The sequence below is a fragment of the Branchiostoma lanceolatum genome, chromosome 3 (assembly GCF_035083965.1).
Source record: "Branchiostoma lanceolatum isolate klBraLanc5 chromosome 3, klBraLanc5.hap2, whole genome shotgun sequence".
NCBI lineage: Eukaryota > Metazoa > Chordata > Leptocardii > Amphioxiformes > Branchiostomatidae > Branchiostoma > Branchiostoma lanceolatum.
Window position 1 is genome coordinate 481,340 of NC_089724.1, and position 24,803 is coordinate 506,142.

Genomic DNA, 24,803 nt, shown 5'->3' on the forward strand with positions numbered 1-24,803 from the left:
GGTCGGACGTCCACAGCCGGACATTGGCGGTAATTCGGTCGATCACTTTCAGCTGGAAAGTGCCTATTTAAGGGGTCTAGCTAAGTGCCGCTTTTAATTGCCATAAAAAGGTATTATATGCCAACTGGTAGTTGGCAATTTTTTCAAATGATCTAGGGTAGATGAGCTCAACAGAGAATGAATGACATCGGTGCATTTCCTATAGCTTCATTACGAACGCGCCCATGTAAAACACGTTTTATAACATGTAAGCCTATGGGGCGGAAAAACTCATGAATGAGACCTTAACGAGCTTGACCCTAACTGCTAGACGTAACTGGTTCAGTACCGCCCCCTAACGGACGCTTAGTAAAGTACAGTTTTCCTCCGTTGCAGGAAAGTCGGAGAGCGAGTTAGACCCGACTTGTCAGACGCACTTGAAAATGATGACTCGTGACGAGCGCCAGTGGAAGCGGGCTGAAATAAACTGCAGTTTTTCTCCGTTGTAGGAAAGTCGGAGAGCGAGTTGGACCCGACTTGCCAGACGTACCTGAAGATGATGACGCGAGACGAGCGGCGGTGGAAGCGTGCGGACCAGGACTCTGACGGGTTCCTCTCTAAAGACGAGTTCGCGGCGTACCTGTACCCCGCCGACTTCGACTTCATGTACGAGACCGTTGTGGAGGTGAGCTCATGCTAGGCATGTCAAACCTCCGCGTTTCCGCATTAGAACGCGGCGGCGCGCGAGGCAGTAAATGTTTTTACAAAAATCTTAAAAATCATCCGTATGCATTATGCCACTGAAAATCGTTGTCAAGAATCAATGGATGATTTGCTATCATGCTATTATGTTTTTAGTTGAAAATATCAATCGAACAAGGAGCTAAAAATCATTTAAGTTGGAGATGCAGGCGAAAAACCGCCCCGTTTTGACGCCGCGAACGCGGCACGCGATTTTGAGGCGGAAGTCCCATTTTCAACTCAAAAGCCACAAGCCGGTGTAGCACGCAGAACTCTGGGAATGGTTTCAGGTGAAAGGGCAGAGATCAAGGTTCACGCCAGTGATGGGACAAAGTGTGTACGTCATTCTCGTCGGGAGTTATGGGCGAAATAGCAGAAACCTCCGGGCGTAAGTGGATATTTTCGCTATTTTTCTTGAACTTAGCAATTTTGTCCCTATACTGTCACAAATTATAGATATATTGTGGTCATCATGGTGTGGTTTTTGTTACTATTTAGGCGAGTTTGGCTTGTGGGTTTAGCGATACATTTTGAGAGTTTTTTTCGACAGCCCGAAAAGTGACGTGCGCTGTGTGCGCATACGTGACGGGGGAGGGGGGCGTGAGATCGCGCACTTTGTATATGCTCGAAATTGAACTTATCATCATCAATCCTGCGCTAATTAACCGTAGAATGGTCATATATTTTATGCTGAATGTAATATACCTTTCATATCCGATGATATGGCATACTTTGGACGCAACAAACAATTTTCCACTGTCGTAATTATGTTGTGTATATACACTAGCGTTACGATCATACAGTCCGAATTTGTCACACAGTTGTATGATCTTCATTCAGATCGGTCCTTTTTCGATTTTCCAGTGGATACAAAGGTGGCATATCCGGTACAGCTGTGCAGAGAACGTGGGCTGCCTTCAAGCAAACTTAAACAAGTTGAAGATTACACAAACATCAGATCAAGTGTTTGGTGACGAAAATTCAATTTCCTAATTCAAATTTTCAAGGGGAGAGGCTACTTCAGGAGAAAAACTTGAACACTAAATTAATTACTGATACTGTACTAGTCAGAAAGTAAGTTGTAAGTCTGCTGTACTGTAGGTAACTTATTATATGTACCAATCAGAGATCTTATTAGAATGGGTAACATAGGTATTGATACTTATAATAGCACCATACTATTATCATTCTGATTGATCATGATGTTAATTAGCATATTTAACTAATTAAGCATTGGAATATTAATTAACAAACTATAGACATGGTTAGGAACCTATTTCAGCAAGCTTACAACATCAGTGAGTTCATGTAGCAGCCAATATCAGTGTCCATCATTAACAATGTATGCCTTTTACTATATATGGCTCATTAGTTTATTGCCAATTAACACCTTCATATAGATCTATTATTGTTCCTGTTGTAAAAATTCCTGTACTTAAGTCAACATGTAATGTAGGTTAACAGTTGAAAGTTGTTTCAGGGAATAGGTAGTACAAATAAGGATAAGTAAAACAACTGGTTGTACATGTGTATTTGAGGATCAGTTCAGTTCATCCTGTTGAGGAAAATTACCCTCATTTGCATATCTTGCAATTAGCCAAGACTGCAAAAATACATTATTCTCATAATGATCTGTTCAACAACAAGATAGTCAGAACATCTAGTGCCTTCTTCAGTTTTCAGCATGTTTAGAAATGTATGTTAATTGATTGGCACTATTGTGGATGAATAAATTAGTTAGGGTTAATTAGGGCTAAATAAGATAAGATACTGAATATAGGTCAAAAATAAAACATGACAGTCTGTCCAGTTATATTATCTTTAAATGCTGAAAATCTGAACAATATTGGTCAAAGTGTTTGAGAGTAACATTAAAATGTATGTAAATAACTCTGGACTTGTGGTCATTTCTGGTGCCATGTTGAGGTAAATCATTCCCATAGGGCCAATAGATAAGTGTCTTCTAATGAAAACGTCCAACTTTTCAACTTTGAAAAATTCTGAAAAATTTCAACATAGTCCGATTTTGACAGGATAAAAAGCATATTAAGCGGAAGAATCTGATCTGTACTTTGGCAACAATTTCAGCAAGTTATATCCTACCAAAAAATATGGTGTGACATAGAGTCATGCCTCTGACAAACGAAACGTACCGCATCACAATGCTGACATTTATGCACCGCAAGTTGTAGAAAGTCCTTATCTTCTTAGTTGTTACTGTACGTATTGTAATCGGCGTTCCTTCTTTTATTCCAGGACTTCGTCGACGAATACGACACCGACGGAAACGGCCTGCTATCCCTAAGCGAGTTCACATGTAAGGAACTCTAAACCTGTCTATACCGACCACCAGACAGGGTTCAAGATGTTTTGGTTGATGGGGAAATAATCTAACGTACCACCTGGAAGACAAGTATAGCCGTTGTTGTGATGGTGCCGTGTCAGCTTACATTGCTTTGTGGAGAAACCTGCAGTCAGCAGATACTCCGATCTTCCCACTAAAATATCTGCCTTGAGATCGACGATCGGTAGTCCACCTGTGCTCCCAGTCAGACGTACTGTTTATTCTGCACGTAGGTAGCCTCCATAGCAGGCTCTCTGGAATGGCTGCACAAACGACACAGTACGAAAAGAAGTTATCAGCAAAAAGTGTTATAAGCCCTCAAAAAGGCCCTGCTATGGAGGCTAGCACGTAGGAGAGAAAGGCAGCAATGACGAAATGTACGTAAAAATAAGAATGAGTTAACCATTTCACTCTGGCCGAAAACAATCTTTTCTAAAATTGTTTATGATTCTGAGCTTTATTTTAATGACGTCACCTTTTCACAGCCATATTTGGCAGCAGCTGCGGGGTAGACTCCGCCACTCTGCAGGGGCAGTTCCGGTCACGTGACACGGACGGAGACGGGCAGCTGGGCCTGCAGGAGCTGGTCACGTGGGTCATCAGGTTCGGGTACGACAGCAACGGGGACCAGGCCGCCCGGATGGTGCAGGACGCCGACTCGGACGGGGTGGGTCATGGGTGGGTCATGGTCGGGTGGGTTATATGTGGGGTTATAGCCGGGTTGGTCATGGGTGGGTTATATGTGGGGTATGGCCGGGTGGGTTAAAGGTGGGGTAATAATCGGGTGGTTTTTATGTGGGGTTATGTCCGGGTGGGTTATAGGTGGGGTTCTATAGTCGGGTTGGTTATAGGTGGGATACCAACCGGGTGGGTTACTAGCATACGTAATGACCCTGTGGGTTATAGGTTCCGGCGGATTAGTGCTAGGGTGCGGTTACTCCTGGTAACGGTGCTTGTTTCCCTGTAGGACGGCCGGCTGAACCTGCAGGAGATCCAGGCGTACTACCGGACGGTTCTGAGCGAGGCGGGCGGCGGCAGGGGCGACGCGGGCGGGGCGGGGTTAGTGTTAGGGTGCGGTAACTCCTGGTGACGGTGCTTGTTTCCCTGTAGGACGGCCGGCTGAACCTGCAGGAGATCCAGGCGTACTACCGGACCGTGCTGAGCGAGGCGGGCGGCGGCAGGGGCGACGCGGCCGGGGCGGGGCACCGCTGCTCCTTCGCCTTCCTGCTGTACTGGCACATCCACAACGGCTTCACCGACGGCTACTGGCAGGTAGGCGTTGCGGAGGCCGCGGAGAGTGTAGCTATGGTCCTTCGTACTTATGGACTAAATTCGTCTTCACTTCTCTATCATTTTTATTTTGACGATCATTATCATATCTCGTGTTCGAGAAAAAGCAGTCTAATGATACTATAAACCTTACAAGCCATTAGTGTCTTTTAACATCAGTGCACTCAGCAAGTCTTAAAGTTTTGTAATGTTCATCAGTTAAATGGAAGCTTTGCAGATCGACGCATGGTCATCGTCCGGCGCAATAACTTAAGAACCTCTCGTTGAATTGCAATGGTTTGTGGTAGGCGGTTAGGTATTTTGGACCTGACGGTCAAGGTTGATTTTGGTCCTTCTGGTAGCCGACCTTGGTACTGCAGCGGAACTTTCGTTTTCTGTATCGTTGCTCCTGAACGTGCGGCGTTCTTGTTATCATTGCAGAACTGGAGTTGGTCGACGTACAACCCGCGGACGTACACCGGGTTCGGGCGCATCGCCACCGTGACGGGGACGGGCGGCGGGCGGGGCATCACCACGACCACCACCGTGACGGGCGGCGCGGGCACCGGCGGCCGGGTCACCACGGGCGGGGGCGGCTCCACCACCACCACGGTCACCACGGGCGGCACCACCGGCGGAACTACCACCGGCGGCAGGTCGGCCTGAGACTTTCGAAACTTTATTGAGGGCACTACATGGCAGACTAAAAATTGTGAATTGGATATGTATTTACAAGTCAGCTCACATTAAAACCAATATCATTTTATACAATGTACATCAATTGTGCGATTTAAAAAACTGTAGTGCATTTTAGATGTACAACACACTCAGGTACTCCACCTTAGCCTGGAGCCAAAAAAAGTAAGATTCTCTAGGGCCCTAAAACCGAGGAGGGGGCCTGTGTACGTGTTGGCATTGGAAATAGCCTGACGCCCAGGCTAATGTTTATCATGTTGTGCATGAAAAGGGGCGTGGTGATCTACGACTACACGGAGACGGGGACGGGCGGGGACCGGCGCACGCCTGGCAGCGGCGTAATGTCTGATAATGTCTGATAATGTCTGACACCCAGGCTAATGTTATGTTGTATAATGTTATGAAAAGGGGCGGCGTAGTGATCTACGACTACACGGAGACGGGGACGGGCGGGGACCGGCGCACGCCTGACGGCGGCGTGGTGACCTACTCCACGGACGAACGCGGTGGCGGCGGCGTCTCCTACACCATCGACTCGTCGGGCCAGAGGATCTACACTACCGCCGACGGACGCCGATACTTCTACGACGAGCAGGTAACATCCTCTCGGGCCAGGGGCGCCGCTTGCTTGTTTGCATTACATTCCACTTTAAAGGCAACCAAAGCAATATTGGAAGACTGATTGCGGCTGCAGGCTGTTTCTACTTCTGCAGCAGCAGAAAACAGTGGACTACTACTAAAGCAATATTAGGGCCAAAAATATGGAAAAACAAAAAAAATACTGAAATCTTTATGGCAGTGACATTACTAACACTGTTTAGCACATTTGCGTAACTTCATACTTTGAGCATATTGATAAAAAAACGTGCCGTACGATGATTCTCTTAGTTTCGCGAGCCTACAAAAACCCCGGCGACGAAGTCATATTTTTGCATCATGGACGTCGCTATACATTGTGATAGTGTGGTCTGAACTAATCATGTATAGAAATGACTAGATAAGTTGACTTTCAAAATCCGATTTTCGGGCCTTAATATTGCTAAGGTTTCCTTTAACGTCCTATCCGAGAGACGTTTCAATCTAAACATTTTCTATACGGCGGAAGAGTACGACGGCGACCCCAGTTCAAAACAATGCCGCTATTTGGTTTCTAATGACGTCAGACTAGGGACTGGTCATTGATACTAGCGGCCGCTAAAGACCTTAAAAATGCCCAAGAATCTTGCTTTTTGACCAAATCTTAAAATCTACACCCTGCAGTGCCCCATCCATCTAGTAAGTTTTCACCTACATGTTCCGAAAAATGGGCTTATGTAAGTATGTATACCAAGACAAAGATATTCAATATGATATTGTCGTGCCCTGTTCATATGTCCTATGTAGGCCAATTTATATACAACTCTATGCAAAAACAAGACATTGTTTTACATTCCTGACACAGAATACTATCATCGTCATCATTACATTGTAACTGTATACAGTTTTAGCTATAGAATGCACATTATTAGATCGATTGTTATTCATTCTATAGATAAATTCTTTGAAATTGTTAAATATTAGAAATAGTCGATTGTTATTTATCTACAAATTGCCGTACATTGTACCCGTGGCAATTGTCGCGCAATAAAGCTCTTCTTCATGTATAAATGGTCACTGTGTCTAAGATTGACCTTTGCACTTCAGGGCAACATCATCTACATCACCACGGAAACGGTCACCACCACGGCGCGCTACTACGTCGACGCGGACGGCAACCGGATCTACATCGGGGAGGACGGGCGGCGCTACAGGCTGGACGCCTCCGGAAGCCGGATCTACATCACCACGGGATCCGTAAGTACTGGATGGGTTATTACCTCCGCGACGGGGGGCGCTACAGGCTGGACGCCTACGGAAACCGGATCTACATCACCACGGGAACCGTAAGTACTGGATGGGTTATTACCTCCGGGACGGGCGGCGCTACAGGCAGGACGCCTCCGGAAACCGGATCTACATCACCACGGGAACCGTAAGTACGGAACGGGTTATCACCTCCGGGACGGGGGGCGCTACAGGCAGGACGCCTCCGGAAACCGGATCTACATCACCACGGAAAGCGTAAGTACCGGATGGGCTATTACCTCCGGGACGGGCGGCGCTACAGGCAGGACGCCTCCGGAAACCGGATCTACATCACCATGGGAACCGTAAGTACCGGATGGGTTACTACCTCCGGGACGGGGGGCACTACAGGCAGGACGCCTCCGGAAACCGGATCTACATCACCACGGGAACCGTAAGTACTGGATGGGTTATTACCTCCGGGACGGGCGGCGCTACAGGCCGGACGTCTCCGGAAACCGGATCTACATCACCACGGGAACCGTAAGTACCGGATGGGTTATTACCTCTGGGACGGGGGGTGCTACAGGCAGGACGCCTCCGGAAACCGGATCTACATCACCACGGGAACCGTAAGTACGGAACGGGTTATCACCTCCGGGACGGGGGGCGCTACAGGCGGGACGCCTCCGGAAACCGGATCTACATCACCACGGGAACCGTAAGTACCGGATGGGTTATCACCTCCGGGACGGGGGGCACTACAGTCAGGACGCCTCCGGAAAACGGATCTACATCACCACGGGAACCGTAAGTACCGGATGGGTTATTGCCTCCGGGACGGGCGGCGCTACAGGCAGGACACCTCCGGAAACTGGATCTACATCACCACGGGAACCGTAAGTACCGGATGGGTTATTACCTCCGAGACGGGGGGCGCTACAGGCGGGACGCCTCCGGAAACCGGATCTACATCACCACGGGAACCGTAAGTACGGAACGGGTTATCACCTCCGGGACGGGGGGCGCTACAGGCGGGACGCCTCCGGAAACCGGATCTACATCACCATGGGAACCGTAAGTACCGGATGGGTTATTACCTCCGAGACGGGGGGCGCTACAGGCGGGACGCCTCCGGAAACCGGATCTACATCACCACGGGGAACCGTAAGTACCGGATGGGTTATTACCTCCGGGACGGGGGCGCTACAGGCTGGACGCCTACGGAAACCGGATCTACATCACCACGGAAACCGTAAGTACGGAACGGGTTATCACCTCCGGGACGGGGGGCGCTACAGGCGGGACGCCTCCGGAAACCGGATCTACATCACCATGGGAACCGTAAGTACCGGATGGGTTATTACCTCCGAGACGGGGGGCACTACAGGCAGGACGCCTCCGGAAACCGGATCTACATCACCACGGGAACCGTAAGTACCGGATGGGTTATTACCTCCGGGACGGGGGCGCTACAGGCTGGACGCCTACGGAAACCGGATCTACATCACCATGGGAACCGTAAGTACCGGACGGGTTACTACCTCCGGGACGGGGGGCACTACAGGCAGGACGCCTCCTGAAACTGGATCTACATCACCACGGGAACCGTAAGTGCCGGATGAGTCATTACCTCCGGGACGGGCGCGCTACAGGCAGGACGCCTCCGGAAACCGGATCTACATCACCACGGGAACCGTAAGTACCGGATGGGTTATCACCTCCGGGATGGGCGGCGCTACAGGTAGGAGGCAGAGCTGCCGTGCTTGGTTAGTGGGTCGGTGTTTGTTTGTTTGTTTGTTTGTTTGATTAAGATCCCCATTAGCTTTCAATTGTAACAAATTTCACACTATTCTTCCTGGAGTCCGCTTACACATCTAATACATTAAATACAATTACTATTAAGTGTAAGACATCAAGAGTAGGATTTTATGGATAACACGGATGAACTTTCAGAAATCTTCATTAACCCTTTTGGTTCCTCCAGACCACGACCACGACGGAGCGCTTCATAGTGGACGCTCAGGGAAACCGCATCTACACCGGCGCGGACGGCAGGAGGTATGCATTAGTCTCCAACCAGACCCAATAGATTGCAAAGACCGTATCCAACTGGAAGAAGGAGCTTATAGTGCAATCTACAACGCTAACATTCGTACGGCTGTTAGCATTACAACGAGGAGGGGCAGCGGCACCTTTATTGAATAGAAATGCTCCGCCCTGTTTGAGTTGTAGCAGACCTTGGGTTGGCTATGAAAACTCCTTCTGCCTGTTGGATACGGTCTTTGCCAACCCGTAGGTCTGCTTGGAGACTAGTATGCATTAGAGTCTAGACTCTGCGTACTGCTCTTCGGCCCTAGCATATCTCAGGCTCTGTGTCTTCTTCTTCTTTGGCAGTCCAGTCTCGGAAGACTATCTGTGCGCCTCTGTAGTTCTCTTGTGACTTCTGATGTGGCTTGAGTGGCTCTGCGTATGCCATATCTTAATCCTCGGTCAGCTCCTCTATTGCATCGTAAGTTAGTTAGATAAGTGAAATGTTGTTGTAACGGCAGCAATTGTAAAGGCAGCAGTGTAATTCAAGTGTTTCTCCTTTACTGCAAAACTGATTTTATTCTCAATACGCCAACTATCATGATAAGAATACTGGCACGACAATTTTGCCAACATATCAACCGACATATCAACTGGCTTAAAGATACATTTACGACGTCTCGAGGTATGCTGTTCACAGACATACGGCCACACGCACACACAAGCACGCGCACAGACACACGCGCACACACGCACGCGCACAGACACACGCGCACAGGCACACGCGCACAGAGACACGCTCACAGGCACACGCGCACAGACACACGCTCACAGGCACACGCGCACAGACGCACGCGCACAGGCACACGCGCACAGACGCACGCGCACAGACACACGCGCACAGACGCACGCGCACAGACGCACGCGCACAGGCACACGCTCACAGGCACATGCACCTGAAAACATAACCTTCTTGGAGAAGATAATAAACCACTTATCATCATCACCAAGGTACCGGTACGACGATCAGGGTAACATCATCTACATCACCACCACCGGCGGCGGCACCGTGACAACGACCACCACCGACCGGTACGTCATCGACTCGCAGGGGAACCGGATCTACACGGGGTCTGACGGGCGGCGGTACCGGTACGACGCGCAGGGGAACATCGTCTACATCACCACCGGCGGCGGCGGCACGATCGTGAGTAGGCAATCAGCATTACATAGCTTAAAAGTTCATCTGTGTTGGTAGAAGTCATTCTGAAGCAAAGTTGAACTGTAACAACACAGAAAATTGAATTTATCAAAATGTCCGCCCTTCCAACTCAAGTGTGTGCCCGAGAAATGAGCAATCGACTGTTTCTATGACTTTGATTGCGTTTGATGTCAATGTTAAGGTTTTCCCGAGGGCTTGTTGAAAATCGCCAGTTCAAGGGCGACAAGGTTTCCCCTGGTTAAACAAACAAACAAACAAACAAACAAACAAACAAACAAACAGTTACCTTCACGTTCTCCCCGGCAGGTGACCAGCACCACAGACTCGTACGTGGTGGACGCGGAGGGGAACCGGGTGTACACGGGCGCGGACGGCCGGCGCTACCGGTTCGACGCGGGCGGACAGATCGTCTACATCGTGCTGGGGCAGCGCTACACCACGGCGGACGGGCGGGCCTACACGTACGACAACGCCGGGCGGATCGTCTACTACACGGAGGACGGCCGCACCTTCAGGTGGGTATTGCCGTGTTTTCTGTGTGTCTTTGAACTCTCCTTCAGCTGTCTACTGATAATCCCCAAGCAGATCGGCAGAATCCAAAGAACCAAAGCAGTATCCTATTGGCTAATCTCCAAGCAGATCGACGCCGCGCGAAAATCGTAGTATGCTAGCCAGAGAAGGTCCAGTCAGCCAGAGAGGGTTCATCAGCCCGTCTGCTTGGAGATTACCTATTGGCTAGCACAGTTTGATTAGGCAACAGGGAGGGCAGCGCACCATTTTTGAAAAGAGATGCCCCTCCTTACTATGTCGATGAAGGTTGTGCTCCTCCTGAGTGAAGGCAAATCCACAGTGCTTTGGTCATTTGGATCTTGCCACCGGTAGATCCGCTTGGAGATAATCTACTGACAACTACTCTTCCAGTAGAGAGAAATACATACAGTACATAGATAACAAAAAAGTTTGGTCCGTCTGTCTGTCTATCGATATAAACCCATTGGAAGCAGCGCGCGATCGCTCCACATGGAGACAGACTAGTACTGTTTAAGCAGGAGTGAAAGAAGCTGACACTTCACTAAATGGGTGTCCCGTGTTCGAGGAGGTGCTTCGAGCACGCTACAACAGCCTCATTACTCAGACGGGTACCTAAGTACTGTACAATGATAACAATGCAACAGGGTGAACTAAGAGAAATGGTTTACCTCCTGTCGCTCCCACAGGTACGACGACCAGGGGACCATCCAGTACGTGACGCTGGGCTCGGGCGGGACCGTCACCACCACCGCCACCGAGGAGCGCTTCACCGTAGACTCACAGGTGCGTTATCACTGATAACTCCGTGTAATTTGACCCCACAGGGTACTGATAACTCCGTGTAATTTAACCCCACGGGGTACTGATAACTCCGTGTAATTTGACTCCACGGGGTACTGATAACTCCGTGTAATTTGACCCCAAGGGGTACTGATAACTCCGTGTAATTTGACCCCAAGGGGTACTGATAACTCCGTGTAATTTGATCCCAAGGGGTACTGATAACTCCGTATAATTTGACCCCACGGGGTACTGATTACTCCGTGTAATTTGACCCCAAGGGGTACTGATAACTCCGTGTAATTTGACCCCAAGGGGTACTGATAACTCCGTGTAATTTGACCCCACGGGGTACTGATAACTCCGTGTAATTTGACCCCAAGGGGTACTGATAACTCCGTGTAATTTGACCCCAAGGGGTACTGATAACTCCGTGTAATTTGACCCCACAGGGCAACCGCATCGAGTTCTTCACGACGGCTGACGGGCGGCGCTACACGTACGACTCGGCCGGGAACATCCAGTACTACACGGACGACGGCCGTGCCTACCGCTACGACAGCGACGGACAGATCGTCTACGTCACTTCCGGCGAGGGCCGAACCGTCACCTTCGTCGGTTCCGGTACCAGGTACCTCACCTTTGTATCTCATATTTCTTAAGATTAAGACTGCTGTCAGTCGTCTTCTTAATTTTATAACGAATTCAAAACGATGACCATCGTCAGTTCCGGCTTGGAGAGCATCCTCTTACATTTATTTAACTTTAGATCTAAACCACTGACAATATTGACCTCAAGTAGGTGTAACATTAGTAAGAAAGGAGTGAAAGGGGTTCGGAAGTCTACACCGCCCCCCGTCCCGGGAACCCTGGTGCAGCCCACATCCAAGGAAGGTTGATTTTGTTATCATTATCAATTCATTATTTCAGGCATCAACTTTACCATAGTAAAAGGAAACATACATAACAACAATTAATTTGAATATATTTGCCTTCGTCTAGCCCTTTGTATTAGCCACAGGCCACAGGCCTTTGTATCAGGCCTGTTTACGATCAATTTACGATTTTAAGAAGTATGAATGTAAATGTTTTTACAAACTACTGTAAAAGGCAACACAATTCAGACACAGTGTTTGCGATGTTGCACTTGAAGAATAAAGTTTCAAAGTATCAGCCACAGCCAAACCAAGAAAAGACTAAAATATCGCGACATTCCGCTCCCCCGCAGGTTCAACGGCGAGGGCGGCTCGACGGAGCGGCGGTTCCGGATAGACTCCACCGGAAACGTCGTCGCCCTGGGAGACCAGCCGATGGAGACGATTATCGCCGGTTAGAGACGCATGCTGCATCCCCGTGCACCGCTCCACGGATCTACGTTTAATAAGGCTCGTCCCTGAGGCGCCGCCAAAAACAGCAAACACCTGTATTGCACCGCGCTGGACCTGTATAACTACATGTAGACACGCAATTATGTAGACTGGACTGAATCTGATATTTGTTTGACAAGCATGATGTCTGCCAGTGTAGCACCAATGGAACGCAGTGACAGAAAGTAGTGCGATGTGTTATGATTAAAACATTTACTGATAGTAGTTGCTTATTGTTGCGTTGTAGACTACTGTACACGCATTGATAACCATTAATGGGCCAATGAATGGATTAACGTTTAGAAATGGCAGAGAAACGCTCTTATCAAAGCTAAATACTTAAGGTAGGTGGATGGGGCAATTTCAACTTGCCTTGGCATAAAAGATAAGAACAGACGATTTGAATCTGCATTTTTGTAGCACGGTGGAAGAATTGAATGGCTAACCTGAGGTGTTGTGTTGATAACCCGGTTCACGGTGTAACTGCGCATGTGCATCGAGATGCATTGTGGGTCATGTGTCAAAGGTAAAGGGTTAAAGGCCATGTGTCCTGACGGTGTGTGATGTGGCCTTGGCGTGATGTGGCATGTTCTGAGCCTCTAACTGTGACATGAAGCTGACATTTATGATTTTGAGCTGTTATTCTTGTGACTCATCCTGAGCTGTTTGTATGATTTATTACTCCCATATTCGATGTTTTTATTATTGTGACTGCATTATTCATTCCGTTTATCGTAAGTAATCCTTGCTTATATCCTGATGTGATCTGATATTGTATGGGTTTCCTTGGAAATCCAAGTCAATTGAAGGGACCACCCTAATGATTAATGAATGAATAAAGTTTTACTCCAGTTCTGCATCCCTAGTGGCGTGAGTAGTTGTAGTCCGGACCTGAACGCGTCCAGTTGTTTTTCTAGGCGGCGAAGACGGCGTTCTCGCACCGACGACTGGCGTCACGACGGTCGATGAAGACGACGTGAAGTCGGAGGGACGTCCTCCAAAAGCGAACAAGAGACGCCGACACCGGAAGCGCAAGCACGGCCGGAAGGGCGGTCGGAAGGAAAGGCGGGAAAATCGTCAGAAGAAAGATCGGAAAAATCGTCGGAAAAATGCCGCGGAAAAAGACCAGAAAAATGTCGAAGTGAAGAACAAAATCAAACGCCTTTTGGTTCGGGTTGTACCCCGCTCAGATGTCATAGGTCAATAAACAATTCATGACGACACGACTTGCGGTACCTAGAACGGGATCCAAGCCGGCCTCTGATTGGTATTGGAACCAGAAAACAAACCGCCATCAACTAATCGGGATTGAAGACACAAATATGACATGATAAAGGTCATCACCACCATACGGTACTTGTATAAGAAGTATTTCGTCACTTTCGGCTTATCAGCTGTCTGAACTACACAAGCCTGTTCTCTAATATACTTTAGTACACGGACCTGTAATACATGAGACTGTAATACACGAGCCTGTAATACATGAGCCTGTTCTGTTATACACGAGCCTGTAATACATGAGCCTGTACTTTAATACACGAGCCTGTAATACACGAGCATGGCCACTCTAGCGATAAACACACATGGGTTCTCTATCTAATACAGTAGGTCAGATTATTCTTAATTACAGTGTTTAGCTAATTCTTACTCTGACCTTAAGTTAGCGGTATTGTCTTACACGTATCGTTTCAACCGTGTTTGGCTTGTAAGATTGTGTTGTTTCACAGCGTAACGTCGGTCACGTGATCTCGCAAGCGGGGCAAAGACACCCGGGAGTTTGTATGACGTATATTCAATGGTGCTTTTCTACTGTGACAGTGTATTGCCTGTTAAACGCTGATTTTGCGACTGAACATAAGGAAATAGTATCTTATGTGAATATCTGTGTTTGTATGCAGATAACGCATAATTGTAAATTCCCAGCTCCAATAACACGTAGACGTGCATCCAATAGTGCTAGCTATATGCTTTAAGCAGGTTTTGTGATCAGAAATGCGAAAAAAACTACGTTTTTTGTGACAATCTAACCGTTTGTATAATTGTATACGGATAAAGTATTATAACATATATACTAACTGAAGCTGTAACATGTATGTGTTTCACGCCTTTATTTTTCAAATCGCAGAGAAGTCGCTTTAAGTAGAGGCCAAACGTCGGTCCAGTCAATAACATGACAGGTGGACAACTGTTTGCGGTGGAACAGGAATCTTACTGTGCACATGTATACAAATTACACTGTACAGTGTTTAAGCCGATATATCAATAAATCAATAAGCCAGTGTATTCTACACGTGTTAAACCATACGGAGTGCTCTTATGATATCCAATCTTGCGTGCGTGCCTTTGGTTGGAGCATAGTCAACGTACATTTGTGTCATCTGTCTCAGAGCAATGCTTGTTCTTTTTGTTGTTGACAAATAATGTTTTAAGTCTGTAATGAATTTTGATACGATTCCTTATTCAGAAATGTGTATGAAAATATGTTAAACTTTTTGGGACCTACTTCCTTTCTTATTTCCGAATAAAGAATGATTTTAAAAAGTATTTTGTATCACCAATAAATGATAACCAGCTGGTTATTTTTTGTTCCAAATGGGCGAACAATTCTGGACGCGTGATTTGAGTGGTTGTGAAACAAGAGGTGAGTAGTACAGTCTCCTGGCTCATAACCCAACGCACTAACCGCTAGGCTAAAAGGTCCGGGCCTGTTAGACCGGTCAGTTCTATAGAGCTGCGTTACTGCGCATGCTCCTTCATACCGCAGTCAGCAGCGCAGTCGGGTACTCGGAGGAGTGGAGGGTGAGCACTCTCCAAGCGGAGGTTCGGCTCCGGGCAGCGCAGCCGGGTACTGGGAGGAGTGGAGGGTGAGCACTCTCCAAGCAGAAGTTCGGCTCCGGGCAGCGCAGTCAGGTACTAGGAGGAGTGGAGGGTGAGCACTCTCCAAGCAGAAGTTCGGCGCCGGGCAGCGCAGCCGGTACTGGGAGGAGTGGAGGGTGAGCACTCTCCAAGCAGAAGTTCGGCTCCGGGCAGCGCAGTCAGCTACTAGGAGGAGTGAGGGTGAGCACTCTCCAAGCAGAAGTTCGGCGCCGGGCAGCGCAGCCGGTACTGGGAGGAGTGGAGGGTGAGCACTCTCCAAGCAGAGGTTTGGCTCCGGGCAGCGCAGTCAGCTACTGGGAGGAGTGGAGGGTGAGCACTCTCCAAGCGGAGGTTCGGCTCCGGGCAGCGCAGCCGGGTACTAGGAGGAGTGGAGGGTGAGCACTCTCCAAGCAGAAGTTCGGCTCCGGGCAGCGCAGTCGGGTACTAGGAGGAGTGGAGGGTGAGCACTCTCCAAGCAGAAGTTCGGCGCCGGGCAGCGCAGCCGGTACTGGGAGGAGTGGAGGGTGAGCACTCTCCAAGCAGAAGTTCGGCTCCGGGCAGCGCAGTCAGCTACTAGGAGGAGTGAGGGTGAGCACTCTCCAAGCAGAAGTTCGGCGCCGGGCAGCGCAGCCGGTACTGGGAGGAGTGGAGGGTGAGCACTCTCCAAGCAGAGGTTCGGCTCCGGGCAGCGCAGTCAGCTACTAGGAGGAGTGAGGGTGAGCACTCTCCAAGCAGAAGTTCGGCTCCGGGCAGCGCAGCCGGTACTGGGAGGAGTGGAGGGTGAGCACTCTCCAAGCAGAGGTTTGGCTCCGGGCAGCGCAGTCAGCTACTAGGAGGAGTGAGGGTGAGCACTCTCCAAGCAGAAGTTCGGCTCCGGGCAGCGCAGCCGGTACTGGGAGGAGTGGAGGGTGAGCACTCTCCAAGCAGAGGTTCGGCTCCGGGCAGCGCAGCCGGTACTGGGAGGAGTGGAGGGTGAGCACTCTCCAAGCAGAGGTGCGGCTCCGGCTTGTATTTGACGTCTTTTTAAACGTTTCTGCCGGGCTCTCAATTGTGTGCCGTTTTCTCAAGCCTGGCGACATGAAGAAAGCCCTACAAAAACGCCTAAACAGAAACCTCTCCTTGCCTCGGAGAGTAGAGGGCGGGGGGTCCGGATCTCTTGTACGGTTTCCTAATCTTTTGTGACATCTACTGCGTTACTAGTAATCTATGCAGGGCATACTTCGTTGTCGTTCCGATTGAGTCCGGCAGGTGGCGTCTCTATCTAGCCAGATGTGAGAACGGGCTATAAATGCTATCAAATTATCGAGATACCGGGAACTCCTGTCTATTTTGCGCCGTCTCACTTTAGATCTGGAGGCTATAATGATGCCTCCGCTGAACCCACTTGGCTCGGCCACAAAATTCCTGAAACCCCGCACGGGACTGTACCATCCCGATGGGGGTGTAAAGCCTGCTGAAGTTTCACGGACGCTACCATTTTGACTAGGGCGGGGATGTGCAGCCTGTTTTTGACAAACAGTAGAATTTGGATGCTTTACGTCAAGCGCCTATTAAAGTTACTCTAAGAGACGCCGGGCAGTTTGTTTTGTCTTGTATGTCTGCAGCTGGTAGCAGGTACAAAGCTGCCCGATGCCAGAATGCCTATCGCATATATATATACAACATACCTTATAGGTCCTTATACTATTAAAAAATCACAATGGATAAAAATTACAGTGAGAATTTGCCACCCCGGGTACTATTAGCAACATGTTAATTTTTTTATCCTGACCCATGAACTGACTAATATCAAAGCCCACAACAGTTGTCTATAGCTAGTTACGGACACAGGTAGGCGTGGTACTAACCCTAGGGTAATAACTGCAAAGTTCACAGTCAACTACCTACATGTCAGAGTTCGTGCCTGTTGGCTGTCCAACTGTGGCCGGGCGCCTGGAAAGGGGATGTACAGCCTGCTTTTGAAAACTGTGGCCCAGCGGGTAATACCATCCCTAGGAGGGGGTGTACAGCCTGGTTTTGATAACTGTGGCCCGCGGGCGCTACCATCCCTATTCGGGGGTGCACAGCCTGCGATCCTGCAGTACTTGACCCCCGGCTCCCCTGCAGGGTGCAGTGCGGTCACCCCGCGGCTGTAATCAGATGTGCATGTCGGAGTCCCGAGCGGCTCCCAGGCGCTGAAAGTTCGCCTGCAGCAGACATACCTGTGCCTATCCTCCCCAGGCCCTGCTGCGGACAGATCCTTCGGTTCTCCCGCCGGGTCTATTCCTGACTACCGGACTGAGGTGAGCCGCTTTCCTTATTCTATCTCACATAAAGCAGTCTTTTGTAGTAACTCAAAGAAGCGGTGAGGAGAACTTGAGGCTTTGCAGGTTTTTATGTCTCTCCGTCCTTCTTGCAATTGGCACGGTTATTCTGTGTGTCTCTGCCCTGCTGGGTTAGCTCTCAAGGCAGAGAATTTCCGACACTTTCGCACCGGAAAAACATCGGCCGTCCATCACCCCTTCTCGGCATCTGTCGTCCTGTTGTCGTGCTGTTGTCGAGCTGTTTCCGTGCGGTAATCCCCCGTCAGAACCTGCCTTCTGGCCGGTGTTTGCCTTAAGATAACCTGGGGTTAAGAACACAGACTCAGGGGTGGCGCGCGTCTCAAGACGTCAGGCTGCCGTTTCTTCAAGTCTCTGCCACGTCTTCGGAATTTCACCTCTTACACCAGGGTACACCTTAGCAGTGCAGGTTTGTTTCCTCATTCATGTCTCCCGAAGTATGAATAGTCGGGGGAAACGTTACCATCGGAGGTGTATTCTGGACCAGGTCAGGGGAAAAATGTGTCACGATGTCGTGTCGATGTGGCGTGCTCGTCATTCATGCACGGGAGGCAGCAGACACACGGCAGCTCGTCTCTACCTGACTAACTACACTCTCTGCAGGGGAATGTTTGCCAGGCATCACTTCCAAAGGAAAATGTTATCCATACCGCCGGTTGACCCTCCAAACTAACCATACCCCCTGTTTTAACCGAATTCTATTATCCATAACCTCCCAGGAAGGCCTGGTGGAGGCTTGGGAGCAGCGCGGTTTTCGGTTCCGAGAGGAACCCATTAGCGATGACAGCATCACAGGAGTAAACGTCGACGTCAGTAATGATCAAAGTTGAGTCTCAAAACAGAAAGAGATGTTTCGGATTTTTAAGATGTCGTTGCGAAGAAAGCGACGTTCCTTTGAGTCCTGCATGATGTGTCGGTACCGCTCACCACTATTAGCGGGCTCGGATTGCCTTTTCTCCTTGATCCGTTCAAAATCACCCCCAGTCGCCCACTGAGAATATACCACAGGATCTATATCACTCTCTCAGTCACGCACATGTCAGAAGCAAGTGCTATGCTCCCCAGCTGTGATGTGCAAGTATCTTTTAAAAGGGAGAGAAGGGCATGGGTGCGCTTGGACTGTAGCGGTTTGACAGATAGCTTGAACTGTTGTGACGGATAGCGGTAGTATTTGTAGCGTTTGAGAGTGATCTGCCCCGGGAGGCTGGAAATAGCCGCTCGCGGTGCCGCTCGCGTGCTAATGTGTGTGCTGAGGGAGACTACGGGCGCAGGGTGAACATCTCGGGAAAATATCAACGGGCAGAGTTCACAGAACCGAACTTGTACGCGGAAAGGCAAGGCAACAGTTACTCAAGCAACTGGATGGAATTTGGAAACTGTCAGACGTTTCAGACAGCCGTCTTTCGTAAGTGACTGAGTGACAAACTGGAGTTACTAGCTTTTAAACCAAAAGTCTGAATTGATATCTTAAGGAGGTGAAGATAATTCTAAGATGATTCAATAGAAGACGAAGTCAAGACAAGATCGTCTGCTAATGAGTCAATTAGCTCCAGTAGTTTGTGCACAGGAGCTGGTTTTGCCTCGCGTGGGAGGTGGGGTGAATATTAGGTGTCGGAAAGTTCGACGCGTTGTTGTTATGACTTCTGGGAACTGAACTTGTGCGTGGAAGGTTCAGAGTTCCGGGCGGGATCAAACGTACAGGTGGAGGTGGGCCAGGCGTTAACTCGACACAGACCCGCCAGGCACGACGAGAGGCTCGGGAGGATCATCATAAGAACAGGCTGTCGTGAAATTGGCTTCTTAAGGATCCTTATGACTTGACATCCGTAATTAAATATTTACATGATACATGTACAGCTGCAATTGAATAGGGAAGACCATGGTGTAAGGATGTAAGCTGACACCATGGCTGTGTCACTGACCGTTCTGTGGCACCCAGTTGTAGTATTTCTCCCTGTCACCGGTGTGTGGCAATAACGGCTGATTTACGCGGGCGTGCCGCGGTGTTTACGCCGAGCCGACTGCCAGCCTCCCCGCGACCCGTGCTGCCTCTCCCCGCTCACAGCTCTCGCGCGTTTGTAGGATTTCCCCGCGGAGGTTTTTCTGCTGAGTTGTTTAGTCTGAGTCTTGTCCCGCAGGCGGGGATCGCGGGAACATGGCATTGTCACTTCTCCGGGCCGGCTGCAGACCGCGACAAACAGACAAGCGCACAAGTACACATGTCTGAGGAGTTTATTTGGAATTCGCAGCATACTTAACAGAGCCTCTAGCAGAAATAGGTGCTTTTAAGGCATATAGATTCATTTTATACAACGATAAGGACAGTCACGACGAAAGCAAGAAGCAAGTAGGTTGAAATATATGATGAAGATGAACAGATAAATAAGAACCAATATAAGAACCTATTGGATGTTTATATATACATACATACATATATATATATATATATATATATAGTTCCTTATATTGTATCTCTTAAACTTGTATTCAATATATATATCCATATATATGTGTGTGTGTTTATGTGTGTGTGCTTGACTGTATGTATCAGATTAGATACATAGAACATTGAATAAAACTGTGTGGTGGGGGGGGTCTCTACGTCTTCTATAGGGAAAGTTTGGCGGGTTCTCCGCGAGCGTTATTCTTGATGCACCTTGTGTCTTTTTCCAAGGTGAGCGACATCTGTTTATATCATTTGTTTACAAACGTCTTTCATCACAACTCAACTTTGTTTGTATTCACTAAAGGAGGCTATTTGTATTTCTATCTATTCAGTTCCTTGGTAAACAAACAGAAGGAATAATAACAGCAGATAGAATCTTGACTACAGAAGAACATGTTTGCGTTTCATCCGACGGCGCTCGTGAGATGGATTCAAGATGTGGACTTTGTTCGGTTTTAGATGAAAAACAAGGAACGGTTTTACGGGAGATACTCCCGGGCCCGAGGTAAATGTTGTGAAAGCTGGCGTTTGTGCCATCACGGGAGTTGTACCACGTGGAAAAGTCATAGCCTCGTTTGCGGGCCTTCGGCGCGGCACTGGCGTACATTCGCGACTTTCGACATATCGAGGCCAGGTTGCTTTGCTGGAGGAATCCCATTTGCCGCCCGCAAAAAGATCTTCTTACTTAACGTTGGGTAACATAAATTCGGGATTTTTCCGATAATGGTTGACTGAAATCAATCTAGCAGAACAATAAACCATCCTTTTTGTTCTATTATTCTGTCAGTATCATGTACTATCTTTGCACTAATCATATATATGGTAGATTTTGTCTCTAGTCGTGCTGATACCATAATATTTCAACTTGAAACTACCGTCCGCTGCACGAACAATAGCGGTGTTGTCGGACAGGGGTGAACATTAATTCGGGAGAGAAGATTCGTCTTAAATATCTTACCGCTAATTACATTTTATACAGCAGCTATTCGTTCCATCCTTGGCTTGAGGAAAGTGCTATGGATATAGACGTGTCCAAGTAAAAAAAACACACGAAAAAACGGCCGTACCGCACACATCAGGCCTCCGGGAACAACCCGTGTGTTGAGTCGGTAGAACGTCACTCAAAGTTCACCCCCACCGTCATGGAAATTTGTACATTATTCATCGGGGCGTTAGCTGGATGCCGTAGAAATGGTAATACTACTATGTCCATGTGTTTCTGCTTGTGCTAAGAGCAAACTTGAGGAAAATATCGCCATCAGTCAACTATCACACACAACATTTAGACAAAAAGTGTTCCTCGCAAACGTTTGTCGTCTGTCGAATAGCAGGATTCTGGGTAACGAATATGGCGGCGGGAAAATTCACCGTAATGCCGTAGCCATTGGTTGTAGCAACAAAGAGGCGTTTTGATGATTAATCACACTTAGAGTCCAGTTGTAGGTTAGCAAAAGAGATTCTAATAAGTTGTATTGTAAATAATTGTGTTGAGCAGGAAGCGGATGTGACATTTGTCTTATAAACCAGTGAACAACTATGTAGAATAAATCTCCGCCGTTCAGAACAAAGGAGCGAGTCATCACTTCAGACTTCTTACAGCCCAAGGGCCGCGTCTTAGGTGTCGAAAGGCGTCTTCTCTCTTAAGACGGCTAAGAAATGGAGCTTTCTGATAGCCGAGGTGTTCTGGATTAAGAACAAAGTTTGGCACAGCTCGTCCCCCAGTGGCCCGATCCTGCCCTCATTAAACGGTGCAGGTTTGCTCAGGTTTCGCCCGTCGTGTTTTCACTGCTTGATCTGTGTCGGTACCTGGGGACATGTTTTTCCCCGCTTGACCCCGGGGACTGTAAGTTCGTGTTTTTCTCCGCTTGAGTTCCGACACCGGCGACTTTAAGTTCGTGTTTTTCCCCGCTTGAGTTCCTACACTGGTGTTTTCCCCGCTTTAGTTCCGACCCTGTGGACTACAAGTTTATGTCGTGTTCACATACCGAATGTGCTAACCTTTTCCCGCGGGCGCTGCGCCAGGACCGGGTTCAGGAGCCGACTCCGATGTTCACGCGGATTTCCCCTGGTTCCACTAGAGGCTGCGACCGCGCTGCGACTACTGAGAGACCAAAGGTTTGACAGATCGCTCAACGTATTTCATAAAAACGAATGATTTTTTACGGTCGTGTAAAAGAGACCCTTCCCGAATTCATCTGATGAGAAATATCGGAAACGCACATCTGTCCCGGAGAATCGCTTTACGCGCATCAAAACTTTATTTACATGTGAAGAACACAGAACATGTGTTGCCTACAGAAAATCGGCAGTAAACAACCAACAACAAACAATCAACAGTACACAACCAACAACAAACATTTAACAGAAATCAACCAACATGATACGTAAGCGAGAAATGTAGAGGAAAATGCAAATCTTCATTTTTACAGTTTTTATAATGTTTGGCCAAGTCATGATGTCTATCTATGGACGTTTGACTACCTCGATCCTGTAATAGTCCGTCCCGAACACCAATGACTTTCCGAGGAGTGTGCAGTGATAACTGGCATACCGAGCCCACTATATGAACAGCACCAAACGGCAGGCCGCTCAGTCTAACGGCATTCAACGTTGACCCTTCTGAGCAAAGTTACAGCTACACTAACCTTGTTTCGTGGGGGGGGGGGGGGTAAGTGCTGCTTCGACATATCGAAAAGCGAATGAATTATTCCACCACAAATAAAACATAGACCCTGTGCTGCTCCTCATCGTAGTTTTGATACAGTGATTTTGTCTTACGCAAGAATAAATGCCCTCTTCATAGGCTTCCCGCGACGAAGTTCAACTACATATTCTCTGCCGATCCTATAAAAAGAAAAAAATGGCTTTGCTGGGTTTGATTTCTGCCTCAGAAGGCAGTAAAAGTCAAATGTTCAGTACACAGTTTTATATTTATAGTAAATCTTAACTTACCACTAACCGATTATTACGATTAATAAGGAGAGACAGTTTGAATGTACAGTAAATGTGTAAGATAAATAATGAGACAAATGAGAGGCCGGTTGGATGTACAGAAAATGTGTAAGATAAATAATGAGACAAATGAGAGGCCGGTTGGATGTACAGAAAATGTGTAAGGGAAATGATGAGCCAAACGCTACCCTCTGCATAACCTTCTCGGTGAAGGTAATGAGACAAATGAGGGACCGGTTGGATGTACAGTAAATATGTAAGAGAAATGATGAGACAAACGAGGGGCCGATTGGATGTCTGAACGTGGGAGATAACTTGCGGCAGAAATGGGTCAGAACGAGGCTGGGGGTTCCAAGAACTCGACCTTGCCTGACAACATCTCACGGTGGGGTCAGAGGTCACGACAGGGTCATGACCCCGTCATACCTGACGCCACGCATGCTGCGTTCACATCTACAGCTTTGCACTTCCAGGCCGCCGGCTGGTTTCCACAAAGCAAATGTTAACAAGAGTTCCACGACCTCATATCTCCATGAACAATTCTATTCATGCAAATGACGTACACATTTGCATAAGATATGCTTGGTCATAAACACCTTTATCCAACTTACACATGCAATATTGCAATATTGACAGTCCTATAATTTTCCAGTTAGATGAATTATGGTGTTTTTGCATTAATTATGCAAATTAGGAATTTATTTGCATAATTGGTATCTGTTGATGCTCCACTTTCCATAAACTACATACGTTACATGTATTTGAGTCTGATAATGGAGAACATTGCAAATATAGATTTTCCTCATTAGCTATGCAAACTAAGTCCCTATCAGCATAATTTGCACTTCATTGTGTATATCTCTATCTAAGCTACCTGCATACTAAATATCATGGAAATTCGTCGTTCCTTTGTTCAGTTATTCTCCTTAGAAGATTTTCACAAAAACGCCCTGCAGTTGCAGAGGAAGCTGCTAGGGGGTCCAAACCTACACCACTTCTTTATTACATCACAAGCTATCTGCCACCCAAAAATCAAGACCACAGCACGTCCAGGTCAAAAGATACAAAAATTGAAGTTCTGCTGCAGTACCAAGGTCACATACCAGGGGGCCCAAAATCGACCTTGACCTTCGGCTTCCCAACACCTGCACACATACCAAATATCATCGTAATCCATCAAGAGGCTCTTGAGTTATGCTGACTGGAGTGGTGCGGAAACACAAACAGACAGACAGACAGACAGACAAACAGACACACCCAAAACAATATCTCCATTTTTCATGGAGATAACAAGGTCACATATACCTGGTGGCCCAAAATCAACCTTGACCTTCGTCTTCCCCAGACCTATCCACATACCAAATATCGTAACCCATCCAGAGGTTCTTGAGTTACAAAGTCCGGAAACACAAACACAAACACACACACACACACACACACACAC

General features: G+C 48.0%; 1 protein-coding gene across 1 annotated transcript in view; it reads left to right on the plus strand.

The window, feature by feature from the left end:
* The window catches only part of LOC136429127 (uncharacterized), a 47,140-nt gene extending 33,499 nt beyond the window's left edge, over positions 1 to 13,641 (plus strand). Inside the window, exons 4-16 of the mRNA XM_066419006.1 lie at positions 489 to 664; positions 2,977 to 3,037; positions 3,550 to 3,731; positions 4,175 to 4,336; positions 4,775 to 4,989; positions 5,438 to 5,624; positions 6,713 to 6,862; positions 8,841 to 8,914; positions 9,896 to 10,091; positions 10,413 to 10,621; positions 11,324 to 11,420; positions 11,870 to 12,048; positions 12,646 to 13,641. Coding sequence (XP_066275103.1) covers positions 489 to 664; positions 2,977 to 3,037; positions 3,550 to 3,731; positions 4,175 to 4,336; positions 4,775 to 4,989; positions 5,438 to 5,624; positions 6,713 to 6,862; positions 8,841 to 8,914; positions 9,896 to 10,091; positions 10,413 to 10,621; positions 11,324 to 11,420; positions 11,870 to 12,048; positions 12,646 to 12,751 — 1,994 coding nt within the window. The 3' untranslated portion in view covers positions 12,752 to 13,641. The remainder of the gene's footprint in view (positions 1 to 488; positions 665 to 2,976; positions 3,038 to 3,549; positions 3,732 to 4,174; positions 4,337 to 4,774; positions 4,990 to 5,437; positions 5,625 to 6,712; positions 6,863 to 8,840; positions 8,915 to 9,895; positions 10,092 to 10,412; positions 10,622 to 11,323; positions 11,421 to 11,869; positions 12,049 to 12,645) is intronic.
* Positions 13,642 to 24,803: the final 11,162 nt, after the last annotated feature.